Raw genomic sequence first — 18,797 nt, 5'->3', positions numbered from 1 at the left:
AACTAAATTAAGAATTAAACTAAATTAGGAAGTAATTGATAAAACATGCACTGAAAATTGAAAAGCCCCAAATTCAATGTTCTAGGGTTCATCATTATATTCAATTCACGAATTCTCAAATTAAACCACCGTAATTGTAATCACTACTAAAATGAAAGCTTAACGAAACGATAAAAATAAATAACATGAATTAAATGAATAACAAATAAATTACTCAAACGTCTAAATCAAAATTCTCTAAAATAATTTAGAAACTCAAAACTGAAATGAAATAGCAAGTAGGGAATTGAAAAGATCAAGCCAGTTGAATGGAGATGAAGATTCGAAGCAGTGGAGGAGGCTGAGCTGCAGTGGCAATTGGACCCCTCAAGGAGTTCTTCAATCTGCTACAGTGTGAGTGAATGATCCAGTAGAAATTGTGTAGCTATGTGAATGATCGATTGAATGAATCCTCCTCTCCGAATCTGAACGAAAATCAAAGAAAAAATGAATTCTAAGTGTTTCTCTACTCAAAACCGAGTTTTCCAGCCCAAGAGTCGTCCTAAGATGTAAAAAAAACATATATATACTCTGACGGCGGAATAAATCCTGATCTGTAAAAATGCGATATTCGCTCGGGCGAAGTGTCGAGCGAACATCGAGCGTTCGATTCTGCCTAAGTTCGCTCGAGCGGCCTATCGAGCGAACATTGAGCGTTCAACTCTGCCTGAATTCGCTCGAGCGGCCAAATGCCTTCGCTCGAGCGATCTCTTTTCCCACATCTCGCTCGAGCACACTGTCGAGCGGAAGTCGAGTGTTTGAATCTGCCTGACTTCGCTCGAGCGGCGGCTTCCATTTCCATATTAATTGGCAGTTGATAAAATTAGAGCAGAAATTCATACTTTTAATCAATTAAAATCACAATTTTGATTTATTCATTTTTCCATATAAAACCAATGATAAAGTAATGAAAGAATTAATATATATTGGTTCCAAAAGCATTAAAAATGCAATAATTCAACTCAATCACACCCCCCAACTAGCATTTTGCTAATTCTTGAGCAAAATAGTGAAAATTAATTGAGATGAATATTGCATAAAGATTGAAATTCAAACAAAAACAATCAAACACAATTCTGAATTCTCACAAAAGTGACACGTTACTACTCAACCCCCAAGGGTTATACCCACCAAGACTATCTCAACAATCTTTCACATAGAATTAAGGCAAATGTCTCAGAACTCAAATGTGTGTGTGGAGCTAGATCGGTTGTGTGTTCCTCATTACTAGTCATGATTTGCCATAGGATTTTTTAACCTTAAGATTAATCATTGCTGATTCTAACTATCTCAAAGCCCAAGGGTCTAGCAGTTTTCACGCCAGCTCTGTTTTTAAAGATTGGACACTCAACCCCTAAAGTCTTAGATAACTGTTTCTAGCCCTTTTTACTTAGGAAAGTTCACTAAGTTGCCTTTATTCCTTTTCTCTCTCTCTCTCTCTTTTTTTTTTCTTTTCATTCTAATCTTTTCAAATCCTTTTCCCCTTTTTTTTTTCTTTTTTTTTTCTTTTTGGCATGGCTCGGTAGTCCTGTAGTTTACTTCTCCAGTGTTAAATCAATGAATGGTAAATAAGGAACACTACAAGCGTAAGCATGTGCAAAATGTCCTTCAAAATTTGTCTTTCGTTCTACAAAAATTTTATCAAGTTTCATCTCAATAAGCATAACATCCCGGTGTTTCAAGCCACATATCAACAAAATATGATGCATCAAAAATCATGCTTTATGTTTAAGCTTGAAAATAAATCTTCACAAATGATCCCGCTCAACTACTCCACCAAGATACTCAAATTTCACAAATCTTATTTATTTATTTATTTATTATTATTTTTTGAAACTGTGCACACATGCTACCCCCCAACTAGTGAGAGACATAGTCCTCAATGAGTCGAGCGAAAGAAAAGAAAGTGCACAGAACTAAGCAAGCAAAACAAACAATCAACATGAAATATAAAATCAAAGCAAAAGAACAAATAAAAACAAATCAAGTAAAGAAAACTGTAAAGAAAGAGAAACAAATCAAAACACTTCCCTGGAGTCTTGCACAAGCAAGATCTCTTCATGTGGATCAAAGACCTTCAGAAATGACTTTAGACGTTGTCCGTTGACAGTGAAGCCATTACCATTCTTCGGATTGACAATGTCTACCGCACCATGAGGATGAACGGTCTTTACAATGTACAACCCACTTCATCGGGATTTCAACTTTTCAGGAAAAATGTGCAAGCGAGAGTTGTAAAGAAGAACTTCCTGGCCAAGTGTGAAAAGCTTTGGATGAATTTTCTGATCATGTAGAATTTTCATGCGTTCCTTTGCAATCTGAGCGTTGTCATAAGCATTCCGACGAGCTTCATCCAATTCACTGATCTGCAATTTTCTCAACCCTGAAGCTTCATCAAGTAACATGTTAACATGTTTTATGGCCCAAAGAGCTCGATGCTGAATATCAACAGGTAAATGACAAACTTTACCATAAACTAATTGATAAGGAGACATCCCTAGATTTGTTTTAAAAGCTGTCCTATAAGCCCACAAAGTATCAAGAAGTTTAACCGACCAATCTTTCCTATTAGGCTTGATGGTTTTCTCTAAAATAATTTTTATCTCTCTGTTTGCCAATTCAGCTTGCCCATTTGTTTGAGGGTGATAAGGGGTAGAAACTCTGTGTGTAATACCATATTTCTTCACAAGTGTAGAAAATGGTTTGTTGCAAAAATGAGAACCCCCATCACTTATAATAACTTTTGGCATGCCAAAACGAGCAAACAAAGATTACAAAAATTTCAGGACAACATGATGGTTATTTGTTTTGCAAGCAATGGCCTCCACCCATTTTGAAACATAATCCACAACTAAAAGACTATATGTGTTTCCAAAAGAAACCGAAAAAAGTCCCATGAAGTCTATTCCCCAACAATCAAAAATTTCTAAAGTCAGAATAGGGGAAAGAGGCATCATGTCTCTTTTGCTAATGGATCCCAATTTTTGACAAGGCTCACAAGCCTTGCAAAAATTATAAGCATCTTTAAACATGGAAGGCTAGTAAAAACCGCTTTGCAAAATTTTTGAAACTGTTTTCTTTGCTGAAAAATGACCACCACATGCACCCATATGACAAAATCTCAAAACCGAAGAAAACTCATCATCAGGAATGCATCTTCGAATCAATTGGTCCGAACAATATTTAAAAAGATATGGATCATCGAAATAAAAATGTCGTACCTCAGAGAGAAACCGACGCTTATCTTGGGTGGACCATTCAGAAGGCATTCTCTCAGTCACCAGATAATTGACTATGTCAGCATACCAGGGAGCTCTATCAACCACAAACAGCTGCTCATCCGGGAAACTATAATCAAGAGAAAGGCTGACATTTGAAGAAGGAGATGATGACAATCTAGAGAGGTGGTCAGCTACCACGTTTTCAACTCCTTTCTTGTCCTTAATGTTGATGTTGAACTCTTGAAGTAATAGAATCCAGCGAATCAAGCGTGACTTTGCATCTGTCTTAGCCAACAAATACTTAAGAGCAGAGTGGTCAGTGAAAATAGTAACAGGAGAACCAAGAATATAAGTTCGAAATTTATCAAGTGCAAAAACCACTGCAAGCAATTCTTTTTCAGTAATGGTATAATTTTTCTAGGCATCATTCAAGATTCTACTAGCATAATAAATCACAAATGGCCTATTATCCACCCGCTGCCCTAAAACAGCTCCTAAAGCATAGTCACTAGCATCTGTCATAATTTCAAAGGGAAGGTCCCACTGCGGAGGTTGCACAATAGGGGCAGTGGTAAGCGACTTTTTCAGGATATCAAAAGCTTTTTGGCACTCATCAGTCCAAAAAAATTCAATATCATTTTGTAAAAGAGTGCACAAAGGTTTTGCAATAAAACTAAACCCTTGAATAAACCGCCTATAAAAGCCAGCATGACCAAGAAAAGAACGAATATCCCTAACTGTCCTAGGAATAGGAAGTTTAGATATTAATTCAATCTTTGCCTTGTCAACCTTTATACCCTCAGAAGAAACAATATGCCCCAATACAATGCCCTCAGTAGCCATAAATTGGCATTTCTCCCGATTAAGTAAAAGATTTTTTTCCTCACATCTCTGAAGAATACGTGCCAAATTATGCAAACAACTCTCAAAGGATTTTCCAAAAACAGAGAAATCATCCATGAATATTTCACAAATATCATCAATCATATCAGAAAAGATACTCATCATGCATCTCTGAAAAGTAGTTAGAGCATTACACAAACCAAAAGGCATTCTAGTAAAAGCAAAAGTGCCAAAAGGACAGGTGAAAGTGGTTTTCTCCTGATCCTCAGGTGCTACAGCAATTTGATAATAACCAGAATAGCCATCCAAGAAACAATAATATGCATTACCAGCTACTCTTTCCAAAATTTGATCCAAGAATGGTAAAGGAAAATGATCCTTCCTACTGGCCGAATTAAGTTTTCTATAGTCAATGCACATTCTCCAACCAGTAACCATTCTAGTTGGAATCAACTCATTTTTATCATTTTTTATGACAGTCAAACCAGATTTTTTTGGTACCACTTGAGTTGGACTTACCCACTTATTATCTGAGATGGGATAAATGATACCCACTGCGAGTAGTTTAAGCACTTCCTCTTTCACAACTTCCTTCATGGTAGGATTGAGCCTACGTTGAGCATCACGAACTGGTCTAGCATCGTCTTCAAGATAGATTCTGTGGGTACATACAGTGGCATCAATGCCTTTGATATCAGCTATTGTCCAACCAATTGCGCCTCGATACTTCCTTAATACTTCAATCAACTGGGCTTCATCCTTCTGATTTAGCTTTGAGGAAATCACCACCAGAAAAGTGCCTTCTTCAGGACCAAGGAACACATACTTTAAATCTTGAGGAAGTGGTTTCAGTTCCAACTGGGGAACTTCTTCCTCTGAAGATTTAAGCATGTCTGGTGGTGGTAGAGCTTCAAACTGGGGTTTCCATCTTGCTCCCACAAATTGTATTTCAAGTGGTAACGAAGAATCTGCAAAACAATCAAAAAAATCAAAGTCATCTTCATTGATATGATCAATTTTCTCATCAAGTAAAAATTCAGGTGTCTGAAAAATATAATCATCATCGGATAAGAGAGAAGTTGAGCAAATAAAATCTGTTGGTGTCAAACTCTCCACAGCGTTGAAAACGTTCAACTCAAGTGCCATGTTCCCAAAGGTAAGCTTCAAAACTCCACTTCTGCAATTGATCAATGCATTTGATGTAGCTAGAAATGGTCTTCCTAGGATGACAGGAGCTTGGTAAATAGTGGAGACCGGCTGCTGCATGTCAAGAACCACAAAATCCACTGGGTAGTAGAATTTGTCCACCTGAACCAACATGTCCTCTACAATACCCCTTGGTACCTTAACTGATCTGTCAACTAGCTGTAGCATGATGGAGGTCTTTTTCAGCTCACCCAATCCCAACTGTTCATTTACTGAGAACGGTAGCAAGTTCACACTACTTCCCAAATCAAGTAAAGCTCTCCCAATGCGTGATTCACCAATCATAATAGAGATGTTGGGAGAGCCAGGATCTCCAAACTTCTGAGGAGTCTCGCTCAATATCAATGCACTAACTTGCTCCATTAGGAAAGCTTTCTTCTTCACATTCAGCTTCCTCTTCACTGTGCACAAATCCTTCAAAAATTTTGCATATGAAGGCACTTGTTGTATGGCATCCAAGAGTGGAATATTGATCTTCACTTGCTTGAAAATCTCTTGAATATCCGTGTGATACTTGTTCTTTTGGCCAGCTGCCAATCTCTGAGGATAGGGAACCACAGGTTGGTATCCCTTACTAGTCTCAACATCTGCACTCACAGGCTTCTTCAGCTCTGGTCTCACTACCTCTGGTTCTTTCTCAACTTCATCAGTCTCTGTTACATCTTCAGGTGTAGGACCAACTACTTGTGTGTCTATAGGCATATCTGGTTAGGGAACTTCCTTCCCACTTCTCAAAGTAAGAACTGCCTTCGCTGTCTCAATAACATCCCCTGAGACATTATGCACTTGCTGTTGTTGCTACCTGTATACTTGAGGATTAGGCTGAGGCTGTGCTGGAAATTTCCCTTTCTCTAGGGTGCTCAAGGTTGTGCTCATTTTATTAATAGTGCCTCACAACTCATTTATGACCTGAGTGTTCTGATTATTTATGGTGGCCTGAATCTGCATGAATTGCTGAAGTGTATTAGCCATCTGAGTCATACTGTCATCTAGAGTCTTCTTTGCAGATGATGAAGGTTGAGAACCCTGTGCAACTACATGAGGCTGAAATCCAGGAGGAGCTACATAAGGATAGCTCTGAGGATTCTGATATGGCGGATACTGGTGCTGAGGAGCACCCTGATTAAATGGCTGTCGCTGAGGTGGTGGGGACCTACCAGGCTGATCATTTCTCCATGAGAAATTTGGGTGATTCCTCCACCCCGGATTATATGTGTTGGAGAAATGCTGATTTTGTACTCTATTAACCCAGTTAGCTGATTGCATCTGCTCAGACCCACCTTCTTGAAATACTGGCATAATCGGGTAGTCTTGGGTCTTATGGTTTGAATCAGCACATATAGAACATGCCTCTACTACTTTCACAGCCTTCACTTTTTCCATTTCCATGACCTCTAGTCTTCTAGTCAATGCAGCTATTCGGGCTTGAACATCAGTGTCTTCTTTAAACTCATATCTACCCCCTCCAGAAATAGCCCTCAGTGACTGTGCTGCTAATGGAACTCGATCAGTACGAGTGTTCCACTGTTGTGCACTCTCAGCAAGGTAGTCAAAAAATGATAGTGTTTCATCAGGTTCCTTACTGAAGAACTCCCTATTCCACATTGTCTGAACAAACTGCTTGCATTCTGGAGTGAGACCAGTGTAAAAATAGCTCACCAACCTCCAAGATTCAAAACCATGATGTGGACAAATGTTCACCAAGTCTTTAAATTTTTTCTAACTGGCCTGAAAGGTCTCATCAGGTCTCTGATTGAACTGGCTGATTTGCTCTTGCAAAAACTGAGTTCTCTGAAAAGGAAAAAAATTTTGTAAGAATTCACGCTGCATATCAGACCAACTAGAAATAGCATTAGGCCTCAAAGAATTAAACCAAATCTTCGCTTTATCCTTTAAAGAGAAAGGAAATAAACGAAGTCTAATGAATTCATCAGTAACAGCCCTAGTGATAAAAGTAGTGCAAGCCAACTCAAAATCTGTCAAGTGCTGGTAAGGACTCTCAGAATCCATCCCATGGAACTGAGGTATCACTGACATCATGCCATGCTTAATAGAGAAATTAGATGCATTTTCAGGTAAAACAATTCATGAAGGGGTAGTGGTGCAAGTGGGTTGCAATAATCCTTAAGAGTGCGTGGTGTAGGTGCAGCCATGTTTTCTGGTTCAATTTCAATTTCCTCACCTGACTCACTAATAGAAAAGATAGAAGAGCTATCTATCTCCAAACTGTGTATATTACTCTCAACACTCGATGTGACTCTATGCAACCTATTTGAACTGTCCCTCACCCATGACATGAAACATCAGTTTAAAGAGCATAACAAAAATAACGAGTTTAAATTTAAGCTAAAATACTTTCCCCGGCAACGGCGCCAAAAACTTGACTCACTCAAAAATGAGTAGCACTAAAACTATCCCAAGTGCAGGAGGATGTCGTGTAATAATTAGGAATAAATTCCTAGATCGTCTCCTCAGGGAAAGTTACTTAAAAATCAAACTCGTTGAAAAAGGTGAAACAAAGAGAAAATAAAATGATGGTACGTGCAATGGATGGAAAAGGGTACTAGTCATGGACTAGATTCATGTTTTTAGATTTTGATTGTTGGATTGGAATGTAAAGGACTAATAGATTAAAGTCAGAAATTAATAAAACTAAATTAAGAATTAAACTAAATTAGGAAGTAATTGATAAAACATGCACTGAAAATTGAAAAGCCCCAAATTCAATGTTCTAGGGTTCATCATTATATTCAATTCACAAATTCTCAAATTAAACCATCGTAATTGTAATCACTACTAAAATGAAAGCTTAACGAAATGATAAAAATAAATAACATGAATTAAATAAATAACAAATAAATTACTCAAACGTCTAAATCAAAATTCTCTAAAATAATTTTGAAACTCAAAACTGAAATGAAATAGCAAGTAGGGAATTGAAAAGATCAAGCCAGTTGAATGGAGATTAAGATTCGAAGCGGTGGAAGAGGTTGAGCTGCAATGGCAATTGGACCCCTCAAGGAGTTCTTCAATCTGCTGCAGTGTGAGTGAATGATCTAGTGAAAATTGTGTAGCTATGTGAATGATCGATTGAATGAATCCTCCTCTCCGAATCTGAACGAAAATCAAAGAAAAAATGAATTCTAAGTGTTTCTCTACTCAAAACCGAGTTTTCCAGCCTAAGAGTCGTCCTAAGATGTAAAAAAAACATATATATACTCTGACGGCGGAATAAATCCTGATATGTAAAAATGCGATATTCGCTCGAGCGGAGTGTCGAGCGAACATCGAGCGTTCGACTCTGCCTAAGTTCGCTCGAGCGGCCTGTCGAGCGAACATCGAGCGTTCGACTTTGCCTGAATTCGCTCGAGCGGCCAAATGCCTCCGCTCGAGCGATCTCTTTTCCCGCATCTCACTCGAGCCCACTGTTGAGCGGAAGTCGAACGTTTGAATCTGCCTGACTTCGCTCGAGCGGCGGCTTCTGGCCGCCACTCGAGCGAAATGTATCATAATCCATATTAATTGGCAGTTGATAAAATTAGAGCATAAATTCATGCTTTTAATCAATTAAAATCACAACTTTGATTTATTCATTTTTCCATATAAAACCAATGATAAAGTAATGAAAAAATTAATATATATTAGTTCCAAAAGCATTAAAAATGCAATAATTCACCTCAATCATCGTAAGGTTGAAGAAATCTTTCCGGATAAGTTTGACCAAAAGTCTCTGAAGTCGTATGTGTTTGTGTCTTTTATCTCTTGCTCCCTTGCTTTACGTCATTTCACCCCTCTTTTATGTCCATTCATTTATTCTTTATGTCACATCACCCATCTTCTTCCGAACACTTTACACTCTTTTAGCCTTTTATCTTTTCTCTCTCTCCTCATTCTTTCCCATGATGGGTCCCCCACCCCCCGCTGCACTAGACATAAGAAATACCAAGAGCCTATTATATTTTATCCCTTACATTTATTAATTATTTTAAAAATTTTAAAGTTAAATAATATGTAAAAAAGAATAATATTACGTATAGTCACTTTTGTATACTCCTTGCGTACTTTACTAATATAATTAACTACATTAATTGTTTTTAATATACAACTAATTATATTAATATAATACATAAAAGAGTATATAAATATGATTACACATAAAATTTGTATGTAAAAAAAAAAAATATCTGTTTTTAAATTATTTTAGGCACAGTTAGCATTTTTCAACCATAAATATTCGTTTAAAATTGTCATTTCATTGTGGTCTAAATTTTAGTCAATGACTCAATACAGAGGTGGACCCACGGTCCCACACAGAGATGGCCTCAGCAGAAGGGAGGCTCCAGCCTCCAGGTGCCCCACCAATGCTCCATTGTTGTTTTTGTAGTTCTTGAATCTTAAATATCTTCATTTTTTATTTTTTAAATATTTTGTTCTTATTAATATTCTTCCGTTTAAGATATACTATTTTTATATATTTTTTAGTAATTTCAATCGGAAATGTTACACCTTAACCCTATAGTGAGTTCTATTTAATAAAGAAGATTATATTTATAAATTAATACAAGGATACGCTTTTCATTTTTTTTTTTTAAATTTCACTTTTCAATTTTTACTGATAGTGTATCATTGGTAGTGACATGCAAATTTAAGTGTTGTTTGGATAGTGAGTTAAGATGAGATAAGTTGAAATGAAATTTGAAAATTAAATAAAATATTATTATAATATTATATGTTAAAAATTAAAAAATTTGAATTATTTATTATATTTTATATAAGAATTAAATAACTCATATTACAAAAATCTCACACTTTACTTGTCTTTAAACTAAGGGTGAAAATCGACCCGTTTGTCGCACTTTTTGGATAAAATTGATGCCGACTGATAGAAGAGAATACTGAACACCATAGAATAACTGATCATTCTGGTCGATAGGGAGGAGAAATACCAGCCATATCACCTCCAGCGATCCTCGATCCTCCCTTAGGGCGAGGTTTGCTTGAGAGAGTAGAGAAAGAAAGAGAGTGTTGTAGAGAAGAGAGAGAATAAACAAAAATGAATAAGAGAATAAGAGATGAGGGAAGAAGACAATGTCATCTCGAAATGATGCCAAATCAAACGGCATTGTTTCACATATTTTTTTAATACGTTATGTATAAAACGACGTCGCGTCATTTTATTTGTGTTTTGTACACTATAGGCTTAAAATTACGCTATTTTCCTTAAATTTAAGTGAAATATATATTTATTTAATTGGCCAATTCAACTGTTTGAATCAAGTTCAAATCGGAACCGAACATGACGATGTCAAATATTTTCTCTATTTTCTACAGTCAGCTGATTGGTTCTCTATCAGTTTCAGTTGGTTCCTGGCTTCGATAGCTGGTCTCTATTGGTGTAGGTTGGTCCATCTGGTTACTGTTTATCTATACTACCTTATCACCTAGAATTTCTTAACAAAGATTTTAAAAGTTTTTATCAGAAAAAAAGCAACAACAGCCTCTTGATAAATTGACTATTTGCTTAATAATAATAATAATAATAGAAGTGTTACAGCTATATAAGATTTTTTTTTATAGAAATAAATTTATTTTATAATAAAAAATAATTTTAAAATTTAAAGTCGAATTAAGAAAATTTATAAAATTTAATTTTCTAAAATAGTTTAATATAATAAAATTTAATTTAATATTAGGCACAGTGCTGCTGAGACCACTCGCTCGCTAGTCAGACCCAAAGGACAAAGGAAGCAGTACACCAAAAGGGCGACCCCAAGCCTTTTCTTTCTCTTCAACTTTTCTCTCTCTCTCTCTCTCTCTCTTCGTTTCAACCATTTCAATTTCCTTGGAACCCTCAATCCCCTTTGCGGATTATCGGGCTCCGGATCTGCCACCCATTTCCCCAACACCACTGCCTTTCTCTCTCGGCCTCTTCCAATTACGCTCCCCCTCTCCACTTCCTATACTTGCTTACCTCACAAAGTTCAGATAGGAAAACAGAGTTTGAAGAAAAGAAACATGCACACGTATATACCCACAAACTCATCCTAGCCATATAAAACATCGCACGCCCTCTCTTTCTTGGAAAACTTGCAAGAACTACTCTATTTTTTTTGTGTGTGTAAAAGAAACTGTATTCTAGAAGACCATATAGAATTTTATCGTGGTTGTTGTTTTTGTCTTTTATCGGGTGATAATATGGCGGACAATCCACCGGAGGGATTAGGCGACGATTTCTTCGAGCAGATCTTGTCTGCGCAGCCAACATATACAAGTAGTGAGGCAGCGGCGGCAGTGGCAGCAGCTGGATATGGAGGGGGCGATGTGGGTTCCGTCCCCATGATGCTGCAGTTAGGGTCTGGTGGTGGTGGCGGTGGGCTGCTGAGAGGGATGGGGTTGGGGATGGGTATGACACCTTCTTTGGGGTTGAACTTGGAACAGCAGCAGCATCAAGGGTTTCTGAGGTACGAGAGATTCCGAGAAGAGATTGTCGATGGGAACAATAATTGCAATAGCAATAATAATAATAATGGGTCTTCTTCTTCTGCTGCAACTTCTGGAATCAATGTAAACCTCTCTCTCTCTCTGCATGAGTATATTTTTCTTGGGTGGGCAGCTTCGCTTGGTGGGATTTGCATGCCATTTTTGTATCTATGCAATGGTAAAAGTGTCATGTTTTTTAGCGCTCTCCCTCTCTCTCTCTCTCTCTCTCTCTCTCTCTCTGCTGTAACTTTAATTGGACCGGAGACTGGCTAGATTTTGGTGGAGGATTGGTATGCCATTTTAATATTATGAGGCTAATGCTTCCATGTTCCTACTCTACCCTCACCCTTCTCAAGACTTTTATGGTATGTGTCTGCAAAAGTCTGCACTCCGGGTTTTGTCAGGATTGACATGTCATTCTTGCACTTGATCAGGTGTAGAATTGACATGTCACGGATCTCCCTCCCTCTCTCACATAAGGAGCCGGCCTGGTTCTGATAGGAATGGCATATCATTTTCTATTGTTTGTTTTGAGGGTAACATTGTCACGTTGTATCTCTCTCTCTCTCTCTCTCTGGGACAGGAAGTACTGTTTGATGAACTCTGCTTGTCTGTTGAGTTTTGTTGGAGTTGGCTTTTGGGCTGTACTAAAAGTTTGCTTGTAAATAGATAATGAGAAATGGGATTAATGAGGTTTTTCTTTAGTATTTTTTCTAGGGGAACACACACCATAGATTCTTTCCAGGCTTCAGGTCTTTTCTTTTTGTCCCTTTTCTTTTAGCTCTGGGGATTTGAGAGTTTTTCCTTGGAGCCTAACACACAGTAACACAGTGTACATATACAATATGTGTATGCATGTATTTGTGTAGAAAAAGAGTTTTGTAGTGGTGAAAAAAAAATGAAGAGTTTTTTGTACCTTGGCTATGGCAGGAGAGAGATTCGGTGCAGATGAGTTTGTTTCCAGCGTTTGGACAGTTGCAGCTCCACCCAGTCCGGCCGACAGCACCATCTCCACCACCTGGCCCACCCCAACTCAACCAGGTACACACACTTTCTTGTTTCTTTTTAGGTAAGAAATAAAAATGCTTTATTTGTCACTTTCATCTATTGAAAATTCATCACATTATAAAAAAATAAAAATGTATTGACAATTCAGATTTTTGTTTCAATAATTTAAATAAAAAACTATTTAAAATGCATAATATTTATCTTTAACTGAGATTATAATCCACTTAAAATAGGTTACATGAGAAGGTGTGAATTGATAACAAAATACTGGATGAAGAATAAAATTTATCTAATATATATTAAATATATTTATTTAGGTTTTATAGGTCTTGGTTAATGGTGTGTGTTGCACGCGCTTGAGGGGGTGCGAGTACAGCTCTTATGTATCTAGAATAAAAGTGACACAGACTGGTCACGTGCACGTGTGAGTATTTTAAACGTGCGGTGTTTTGTGCTTTAATAGTGGCAATCTTCGTCAATTAACTGGTAGAATGTTGTTCCTAGAAACCGCCTCTCCACGCTCATCCATAGTTGTTATGGCGCGTGGTACAGTGTCTGTGTTCTTCCCTTGAGGCTGACTCTTGCCAATTTTTGTCTAGCCATAACAGAATTGATCAACTCAAATGTTGGACTTTTGATAGTTAATTCAGCCACACTTTCCTGCGGATTTTTGGGTCCTCATTCGGAGCTGTTGAATATTCAATTTTTTTCTGTTGAGAAGGGAAAAAAAAAACATTATTATTTTTGTTTAAGTAATTAGTCAAACTTCGATTTATCTCAAAAACTCAGGTGAATTAGAATAAAACGTTAAGACAGCTAACTTTTCTTAAGTTTAACTTTTTTTGTTTTAAAGATTTATAATAAATTTTTACGATTACATATATTGTTTTTTTGTTTCTGGAGCTGCTATGAAGAAAGCGGCTGAATATGTTCTTACCTGGAATTGAGGGGAAGCTTACTTGTCCGAAAATGGATTTGGTCATTAGTACGCAACTGGTTTACAAGATTTGAATTTTCAAATTCAGGGATAATCATGTGATTGGATGTTGTTATGGATAAAAGTTAAAATGAGCATCATATGCTAGTGAACCCTGAGATGGCCTTCCACCATGGAATGTCTAGATAAACCTGCCTATCAAAATCAAAATGACTAGATATGAATTAGATTGATTCCACAACATCACATCACAATGGGATAAGAAACATTGAATGGATTACTGGGCTGAAGCTTGCAAGTAATTTGATTTATTGCAGTTTTCTGTGTTGGAGTATTGTTATTAGTATTTCTATCCTACTGAAATCTATCATTTTATGACCTATCAAAGAAAGAATTTTATATTTCTTTCCATTTGCTTTAGCTCCATGGCTCTTGCTCTAGCCGTAGCTGCCTAAGCTTCTTGAGCTTGAGATTTCTCAATCAGCAAGGAATCAACCAGGAAGAACTTCTTTTGATTTGCATTGCACATTAGTGGACTACATACCAATACCCCTGTTCCGTACATTTAAAGAGTTAAAATGCTAAATAATTATATCCCAATCTTTTGGATTTATCTTGAGATTGAAATTATTGATCACTTACTGTCTGAATATTTAGCATGATAAGATAACAAGATTCTAAGTTTCTTGAGTGATATAACTCTATTTGTTGTGTATAATTAGATCATTGTGTATTTTGGTACTGCTTTGTGTTGAGTGAGTCTGATATGACTAATGGGAAAAAGGAAATAATCTTGACAAATTGGTGGTTTCCCTTGCTTTTCTACTCTACATCACTTATAGCTGTTATTTATTGGATTTTCCTTACATTTACCCTTCCACATTTACCATTATTCATTAGTTGACAGCATTCATTATTCTTCATTTGGCAGTTTCACAGCCAACAAACACCTGGACCAGTTGGCACTGCAGCACATCCACCTGCCATCCGCCCAAGGGTGCGTGCAAGAAGAGGGCAAGCCACAGATCCCCATAGTATTGCTGAGCGGGTAAATATAAAATTCTATATAGATACCCATGGTATTTGTGCCTTTTTCTTTAAAAGAAAACCCTAAATGATGTGATTGTGGGTTTCACTTATGTCAATAATATTTTTAAATAGTGGAACAAGTTTCACCGCATGTTGGTGTCCATTTAACATTTAAGATAATTCAAGTTGCGTGACCAAATAGAACTTTGAATTAGAAAGAACTGACCATTGTTCACTTGTGGAAGTTTTCAAGACTCATAAGGTGGTTTCAGTGTGCTGAGTATGGGTTTGACTGACTGCTTGCACAGTTTTGAAAACTGCTAATGTACTACTTTCCAGTGGTGGTGTCCCACTGTTCCCTCTTTACTCTGCAATATTAGATATTCAGAAGAGATTTATAAATATAAAATGCAAAATACGAAACGCAAGATAAATGTTAAAGTAATAGTGATCAACATATGTTAATCTCTATTCCTATGCTGCTTCAGAGTATTTTGGCATTATCTTTTTAATTATATAATTGATTTTACCGATCTGCCCATCATCAGTACTTTAATATTACATGCCACCTTTTGATTCTCTCTTCTGGATGCAGTTACGTCGAGAAAGAATTGCAGAAAGAATGAAGGCTTTGCAGGAATTAGTTCCCAGCGCCAATAAAGTTAGTTCCTTCTCAGTGCTGCTATTAATAGTGTCCCTTTCTATTTATTAATTAACATTTATCTTCAGTTAGTGCTTGTCCTGTGTACCTGAAATTTTAAAATATATTTGATGATTTGTTCCTATAGACTAAGAACTTTATGAAGCATATGCAATTAACAATAACAAAAAGAAATAAACAAGAGGACTTTGTAACAGCCAGATGCCATGGTCAACTCTTGCAAATAACGATGCTCACTTCATACATACCTTCATACTGAATTAAAGAGTTCATTGGGACCTTCAAAAATACTTCTATCTGATTAAAACTTTATTAGTTTGCTCAGATTCCCACTAAAGGGTTAAAACATCACCTTATTAATCATAATGTCATTGTGAAATTTAATTGATAACCGAATGTTAGGATGTGGTTCCTTGTCCTTTTCTTGCTGGAAATATACAGGGGACATAATTCTTGGTGCCAAATCCGACATGGGTAACTTAAGTTCTGATGAACTGTTACTTATCAAAAAAAAATTCTGATAAACTGTTGGCTGTGAAAACCGGCACGCCAGGAGCACAGGACTAACTGTTTGAAACTGGTGATGATTGGCTGGAACATGTATTCATTTGTAGAATGGACTGACTATAATATGTTGTTGGCATTGATGTTATGTACCTTGCTAGACAAGATCATCGAGGTTTTGCTTCATTTTTATTTTATCTTTATTTTGTTTAATTAATTTCATTGAAAATATATCTTACCTTCAAGATATGGTTATACATACTGACACATTAAAGTATGTTGTTCAGACGGATAGGGCAGCCATGCTTGACGAAATTGTGGATTATGTTAAGTTTCTGAGGCTCCAAGTTAAGGTATTGATACTCAAAATCAAGATGGAATTACTATATAGAAAAGATTTATTCTATACCTTAGTCCCAGTTTTCCTTCAAGCAATTCCTTGTTTCATGCTTGGTTGAAGCATTTATTGTATTTGCCATTGTTTTCAAGAGTTTGTGACAGCTCCCTACCGCTTTCGTGTTAAAATGTTCCATAGTCCTTAGAATGTCTTTATTATAAGGTTGGTCCAAGTCATGCTGGACATTGTAGACATCCTTGAAGAATTGCAAGCTTTCTTTATGTAAACCAATCATGAGTGATCTGGTCTGGTGTCATAATCTTGGGTTTGAAACTGTCACATTTGAATAGGAGTTGATGTGAACTGCCCTACTGATACCACTTTGCTTCTGTATTCAGCTGATTTATTTACATTGATTGTTTTTATTTATTTTGACTACAAAAAGAAAGTTAAGAGATTCTGATTCCATTGACGCATTGAAACAGGTTTTGAGCATGAGTAGACTGGGTGGAGCAGGTGCAGTGGCTCAGCTTGTAGCTGATGTACCCCTATCATCAGTTGAGGTAGCAACCTGGAAGAATTAAAACTTGAATATCTTGGTTTTCGGATTTGATATTCTTCTGTGATATATTATTTCTGTTTGTGCTTATTGATACCTACCATGGGCATTGGCGTAAATGTTTCAGCTTGGTGATCTTTTAATTCAGCATTCCATGCATTTGAGTATGCTTGCCATGCATTTTGACATGTCATTCAGTTCGGAATCTACAAATGTTTCGATCATATCTGTGCGTTCTTCTGTTTGTAGTATTTTTATACTAGTATTTATCTCTTACCTTCCGATGTTGCTTTATGAAGGGGGAGGGCATTGAAGGAGCAACAAATCAACAAGCTTGGGAGAAGTGGTCAAATGATGGCACAGAGCAGCAAGTGGCTAAACTGATGGAAGAAGACATGGGAGCTGCCATGCAATTCCTTCAGTCCAAGGCCCTTTGCATCATGCCCGTATCACTTGCTTCAGCCATTTTCCGGACACAAGAAAGGGATGCACTAACACTTGTTAAGCCTGAATCAAAGAACCCTTCCTAGACCTCAAGAAAAAAAAAAAGAAATTCCACTTGCTTCTCAGTTCGTCTCTGGCTCCCAGAATCTGTAATAGTTCAGCTCTTACTCTCATGACAATAGGTATTTTATAGTCTAATCTAGTTTTTATCTCCTTGCCTGACAAACTGTCTTCGGTGCAACTGTTTCAACTCTTGGTCTGATTTTTGTCAAACTAGGAGTGGTTTTCAACTTTTCATGCCTTGGCTTGAAGAAAAAAAACCTGTGGCACTTGATGTCTTTCCCATGGTCAAGTCCCGGAAAGGATTTTTACCAAAAGCATAATCTATGTCCTTTTTCTGGCACCAGTGGTGGATTTAGTGGTAGATAACCAAAATATTGGTGGTAGGGACTCTGTCCTTTCTTTTCTTTGTGGATAATGGATTGTGGGGCCATTTAAAAGGGTCGGATGGGTTTGTTTATGATGTATTTACAGAAAGTTTTAGTGAAAGTGGAAAAAGTTTGGTTGGTTGTCCAATAAAGTTACGTTGGAAGCTTCTGTTTTTTCAATGACTATAATTAATGTCTTGCTTAGATTTTACTTATTAAGAATACAAAACATATTTAAAAAAAAAAAAATTATTCCTCTTTTCACAAAACCCTGTTAAACAATTCATTTAAAAAATTTCCCTATTCGACTCTCTCTCTCTCTCTCTCTCTCTCTCTCTCCACAAGTCATCCTATAAATTCTCTTTTTTATTTTCCGTTTCTCTAATTTAGAATATATCGAATCTATTGTCTTCTGTCTAGACATGAATAGATCTCCTCCAAATCTATCTCGTTTATTTTCGGATGAAATGAGATGAGTTGAGATAAAAGTTAAAAGTTAAATAAAATATTATTATAATATATTTTTTTAATATATTTTTTTTAAATTTAAAAAAATTAAATTATTTATTATATTTTATGTAGAAATTTGATAAAGTTATAATAATTAGATGAGATAAAAAATTTTGTGAATGTAGATGAGAGTTTAGATCTACCTTAGCCCACTCCACCAACTTTGACGCGCGAACTCCATGTGCCCCACAAATGTTCTTCGTGTATAGTTCTTATTTAGGTCGTACGAACCTAACTATTTTACTAGACCATGCTTCTCCAGAGGAAAATTACGTGGTCATCTCTATCGACAACACCAAAACAATAGACTACAATGCCATTCTTGGATCCTACATCCGAACAGTCTACTAGTCGGACTATTCACAAATCACTATTTTGCCAATCTCTCGCTGGCTTAGTTAGGATATTGGATAATCCTGTTTTATTTTACCATCTTTCACTATGTTTCTTGTAATATAGTCCTCCACTCTCTCCTCTTGTATTCTTAATTTTATTTCGATGTAATCTTGTTTTCAAAAAATAGAGGGAAAGAAAGAATAGAAAGTGAAATCTTCTAGCAAGTGGATTGTGTCATTTTCAGTCCATGTTGAT

General features: G+C 36.6%; 1 protein-coding gene across 1 annotated transcript; it reads left to right on the top strand.

The window, feature by feature from the left end:
* Positions 1-11,041: 11,041 nt before the first annotated feature.
* LOC122319091 (transcription factor UNE12-like) lies at positions 11,042-17,876 on the top strand. The gene is made up of 7 exons (XM_043136983.1): positions 11,042-11,873; positions 12,720-12,830; positions 14,666-14,782; positions 15,359-15,424; positions 16,216-16,281; positions 16,751-16,828; positions 17,124-17,876. The coding sequence occupies exons 1-7, from the start codon at positions 11,505-11,507 to the stop codon at positions 17,352-17,354; spliced, it is 1,038 nt and encodes a 345-aa protein (XP_042992917.1). The 5' UTR covers positions 11,042-11,504; the 3' UTR covers positions 17,355-17,876.
* Positions 17,877-18,797: the final 921 nt, after the last annotated feature.

The sequence above is a fragment of the Carya illinoinensis genome, chromosome 8 (assembly GCF_018687715.1).
Source record: "Carya illinoinensis cultivar Pawnee chromosome 8, C.illinoinensisPawnee_v1, whole genome shotgun sequence".
NCBI lineage: Eukaryota > Viridiplantae > Streptophyta > Magnoliopsida > Fagales > Juglandaceae > Carya > Carya illinoinensis.
Note: the sequence above shows the minus strand (reverse complement) of the source record. Positions and strands in the feature narration are given on the sequence as shown.